A 5,544-nucleotide genomic window follows, 5' to 3' on the forward strand; every position below is an offset into this window, starting at 1 on the left:
TTTAAGCATCTCAATCGGATTTAAGTCCGGACTTTGATTTGGCTCAAGAAAAACTAAATTAAGGTTTTGGAGTGGCCAAATCAAAGTCCGGACTTAAATCCGATTGAGATGCTTAAACAGTCCATTCATGCTCGAAAACCCTCCAATGTGGCTGAATTAAAACAATTCTGCAAAGAAGAGTGGGCCAAAATTCCTCCACAGCGATATGAAAGACTCATTGCCAGTTATCGCAAACACTTGATTGCAGTTGTTGCTGCAAAGCGTGGCACAACCAGTTATTAGATTTAGGGGGCAATTACTTTTTCACGTAGGGCCAGGCAGGTTTGGACAGCTTTTTTCCCTTAATAAAATAAATAATAATTTAAAAACTGCATTTTGTATTTACTTGCATTATCTTTGTGTAATATTAAAATTTGTTTGATGATCTGAATCTTCTAAGTGTGACAAATATGCAAAAAATTAAAAAAACAGGAAGGGTGCCAACACTTTTTCACACCACTGTATATGTTAAAATAAGCACAATATATACACTTTAATAAGTTAAACATGAGACTAGCATCAAAAAATCACTTATAAACCTGGTCTTTGCAAAGTTAAATCCAGTATTTCTGTCATAACCATGTAATGCCGATAAACCGGGTATTTGATTGCATGCATAATGATTTACAAATCTTCACATATTTTTTTACTGAAGAATTTATAGAAGCGCTTTAAGAGACATACAAACTTTACATTTCTGCTTTTAAATCGTCAAAGTGCCTTGCCATTTAAAGTCCCCATGAAATCAAAATTTAAGATTTTTACTTTTAGTATATGTTAGCCTCAAGGTTAAATTTGCATTTAGAAGATATAAGCATTCAAAACTTACAGTCTCTCACTTCTGCCAATATGGATGAACGATTTTGATGACATCAGATTTTCTATCCAATCAAATGTTCCCTAGAATCTGAAGCATTCCACCCCCTACACTATAAATAGACCTGCGACTGAAATCAGTCTCTTGTTCACAGAATTAATATTTTCTATATGGTGAATGGCACATAGTGCACTATATAGGGGGTAGGGAACGATTCAGACAGTGTAAATATTAGAGCCCGACCGATATATTGTTTTGCCGATATTATCGGCCGATATGAGCCTGTTGCCGATATATCAGTATCGGCGAATATGCCACCGATATGACATTTTTTGTACAGAACATATAACGCAGATAAACTGCTTGAAATGGTGTAATTACTTAGTTTGTCCAGCAGAGCGCGCTCCATTGTTTGCTACTGGCGACCTGGATGAAACGCTTTAAAGCTGAAGTCTATGGAAAACCATTGAAACTTTGAACGGCCATATCTCCACAACGGCGCGGCGAATCCGCACCAAATTTGGGGGTTCCCTTCAGCTCGAGGAACCCTCTCGAATGCGAATCGAGTGTACGTCTAGAGCATTTATAAGTGTTTGATCACCACATTTGAATGTGTTTATGTATATATATTCTGTTTATGTATATACTGTATTCTATATATAGTACCAGTCAAATGTGTGGACACATGAATGGGAAAGTGTCCAAACTTTTGACTGGTACTGTACTATAATATACACAAAGAATATCGGCCGATATATCGATATACAATATCGGTATCGGCCCCAAAAAACCCATATCGGTCGGGCTCTAGTAAATATGCTTTCCATTGGGGCAAAGAAGAGCATTTTAATATGCTAATAATTTCTTTAAAAAAAAACATACTGACCCCAAACTTCTAAATGGTAGTGTACATTACTGTAAAAACAAACAAACAAATACAGTGTTGTGTAATTGTAATTGCATAATCCTATTTGAGACTACTGTTCTTACTTCATATACTGTACTCCGTCTCTGTCTCTTTCTCTTAGATGCCGAAGGGCTCTGATGACTCCTGGGCTCAGAAACTGTATAACACTCATTTGAAGACTTGTGCACTTTTTGAAAAACCACGGATGTCCAATAAAGCTTTCATTATTCAGCACTTTGCAGATAAGGTACACACACACATACACAGCTCACACTCAGGCTGGTTCAGCATTTCTGATCAACTGTGATATACACAGTGTGTGTCATTTCATATATCAATGTCTAAACAAAGACAAATGAGCTGCCTCACACTTACTGCATTTAAACAGTGCATAATCATTTCAACATATTAGCAGATTAACAGCATTCACTGCTTGCATAAGTGTCCCAGAAGTGTCCTAGATGTGACACTGAGAGTTATGTTTTGGTGTTGAGCTTATTTTTGCTGTGTGACACAAGCTGAACTCGGCAGGAAATACTGACACTCCACTTAAAACTATTTAGCAAAACAATCTTTTTAGTAATATAAAGCAATATACGATCGTGGAGCAGTTTACTCATGCATTGTCAAAATTCATGCACAATAACAGGTAGACAAATGCTTCCTGTTCAGTAAATCTGACTGAATCCAGATGAGTTATGCAGTTCATCTGGAGAATGATTACCATTTGAATATACATGTTATCCACCTCATATAAAATAGATCACAATATTTAAGTTTGTACTTTTAACTCTGCATAAGCTCTTGTCAGATGGGCCACTGATGTATTATATGTGAAACAGGCCTACCATTTAAAGACAATAAATACTAATAGATATAAAATAGTTCTAAAAAATGCGTTAAGAGTATAAGTTTGTTAGCTTAGCAACATGCTAACACCAGAAGTCGAGTCTCCTGTGTGCACTATTTGTATGACACAGCAACTGCTGCATACATCCTCACATGAGCTCATGATGGCTACAGTTCTGTTTTTAGAAACGGTGTTCAATATCTGTGAGGAAGCACTGATGGAGAAGGGGGTGTGGGTAATGAGACACATTTAGAGTGTGTGATAGACATTCAGTAAACACACATTGTCGAATCAGGGTTTGAGCATTAGTAGGTGCTTTCTCAAACATCCTCAGGGTTAAATCACTTCAGTCTCTAATCAGCATTACTAATATAAATGAAAGTCTAAATCATATAAATTTAATAGAATACATAATATAACGTAATTTATGCCCAGTGGAAAACAGGGAGGTTAATGGAGCTCTTAGCTATAATTTATTTAAGTACAATGACTAATTGATCTCAGATGTTTGTTCTGAAATAAAACGGGTTACAAAAGTATAAATAAATCTTGGCAACACTTAACAGTAAAATTCAATTGATTAAAGTTGGTTAATCAGGTACAATATCATGATTTAGATTTTTTACAGCATTTAAGTTGGCATAAAATTTAAGTTGCGATAATCTTTTTACCATATTATTGCATATGTTTAAAATATATATAATGATTTGCACAAATTAATCATTTATAAAAACACTACAACATTCCATAAAAATAAGAACGTATTGGTGATTTAACAATGTTAATGTTTTATTCATGCCTATACTTGGAATGTAAAATCGTTTACCATATGTTTACCATAACATTAACCTAGGTTAACAAATGGTGTAAACTGCATTATTGTTAATTTTTATTTCATGTCAGCTATTGTGTGGACTAACTAAATCGTACCTCAACAATACTAAAATAACAGTATGTATGAAACCTTATTCTAAAGTTTTTCTCAAATTTTACAATATAAAGACTTGACCAAAATTTAAGAAGAATGGAGTAGTATTTATTTTTTTTATTATTGTTTGCTTTCCATGTAATTGCTATGGAAGGCCATTTTTGCCATTGAATAAAAAATAAATTAAAAAGGTAGTTGCGACTTTTTAATCTCACAATTCTGACTTTTTTAAAGAATTGCGTAATACAAACTCACAATTCTCACTTTTTTCTCCGAATTGTGAGATTTAAACTCGAAATTGCGAGTTATCAGAATAGTGGGATGTAAACTTGCAATTGCGAGAAATAAAGTAAAAATTGCAAGATGAAAACTCGTTATTCTGACTTTTTTTCTCACAAATGTGAGTTCGTATCTCACAATTCTGACTTTTTTTCTCAAAATTGTGAGATATAAACTTGTGATTGCAAGTTATAAATTCCAATTCTGAGGGGGGAAAGCGACTGATATGTTCTGAGTTTATATCTATTCAGATCCTCGTTCATGGATTTTCTTTCTTATAGGATAACCTCACATGTCTGTCTGTGTCTGTCAGGTGGAGTATCAGTGTGATGGTTTTCTGGAGAAGAATAAAGACACAGTGAATGAGGAGCAGATACATGTTCTGAAGGCCAGTAAGGTGAGTGAATATCTGTCAGTCTGATGTCGCCATCGGTCAGTTTTCACAGAAAGATAATGCCCTTAACACCTTTAATAAGTCAGGCTAAACTGGCACAAAACATGACCAACCTTCAGTGTTAGCTGTAGCAAGGGTATTTTCATCCAAGATTTTTGACCTTAAATGAGGCTTAAAGTCTGAGAAGGTCAATGGAAGGATGCCATCTGCTGGTCAAGGAGCATTGGTGTGGTCCATTGCCACAGTTCCAACATGATATGTGCAAAACTCATGGGAGCATATGTTCATATTTCTAGTTGTTTGGATTCTTACATATCCTTGTCCTGTCTTAGTTCACTGCAATCTTAAGTCACAGTATCTATAGATCAGAGCTGTTTTAAGCTCTAGCACAGAGCATTAGCATGACTCAGCTAGCTCTGTGCTCTGTGTTAATGAGGCAGGTTCAGACAGAACGCCACTGCATACCCTACCTGTTATGAAATCAATCATCATGCCATCAGCTGTGCCTTCAGGGTCAGGGGTGTGTTTTGTGGATTTTTCAGGAAGGTGTTCAAACATATTTCATAATTGAGACACAGGCAAGGCAGCCAAAGGTATGCTGAATGAAAGCCTCCATAGATCAAAGTTTCTCAACCTTTCACAACTTATGGCCACATAATGTGTTGCACTGAAGATATCGAATTGTAATATCATAGCATTTTGATATAAATCATGGCATTAAATGATTTCAGTATTTATTTGCCATGGTATTTTCTTGGTACTCCAAGGCAGTGTTTCCCAACCTTTTTTTAGTTGCGGCACCCTTTGGAAATGTTAACAAACTTGTGGCACCCTACAAAATTAATTTTGTCACAATATTTGAATTTCTAACTTCGATATGATAATTTGAAAAGTATAGATATTCGGTACAACAGGGAAGAACTGCAGAATATAATGTCATACAGATATTTTTAATATTATTAAAAAAAATTGTCCATCAATGGTGGGAATCAGTAGGCTAATTTCTAATGAAGAGACCAATTTATATGACAGATTTTAATGTAGGCTTTTATACATATGTAAACATTATTTAATTACCATTATAACTATCTCACATATTTTTGCTCACTCAGTGTTTGTTTATTTTACAGTGGGGTAATTTTGGTGCAATAGCACGAGATAGCTTGATTTCAAACTTTGAATTGAATAAAAAATGACAAGCAAGCAGTCAGTAATAAAATAAGAACAAATAAAGAAATTAATAATGATAGCACAAATAAAAAATAACGACAGGCCTTCGAATTAAATAAATTGCTTTTTAGTTTTTCAGGTAGGTCTAACAGTAGGGTTA

General features: G+C 34.8%; 1 protein-coding gene across 1 annotated transcript in view; it reads left to right on the forward strand.

The window, feature by feature from the left end:
* The window catches only part of LOC107676481 (unconventional myosin-Va-like), a 6,772-nt gene extending 2,047 nt beyond the window's left edge, over positions 1-4,725 (forward strand). Inside the window, exons 4-5 of the mRNA XM_016471032.1 lie at positions 1,885-2,010; positions 4,134-4,725. Of these exons, the coding sequence (XP_016326518.1) occupies positions 1,885-2,010; positions 4,134-4,241 (234 nt within the window). The 3' untranslated portion in view covers positions 4,242-4,725. The remainder of the gene's footprint in view (positions 1-1,884; positions 2,011-4,133) is intronic.
* Positions 4,726-5,544: the final 819 nt, after the last annotated feature.

Source organism: Sinocyclocheilus anshuiensis, unplaced genomic scaffold (genome assembly GCF_001515605.1).
Source record: "Sinocyclocheilus anshuiensis isolate Anshui unplaced genomic scaffold, SAMN03320099.WGS_v1.1 scaffold168, whole genome shotgun sequence".
NCBI classification, from domain to species: Eukaryota; Metazoa; Chordata; class Actinopteri; order Cypriniformes; family Cyprinidae; genus Sinocyclocheilus; species Sinocyclocheilus anshuiensis.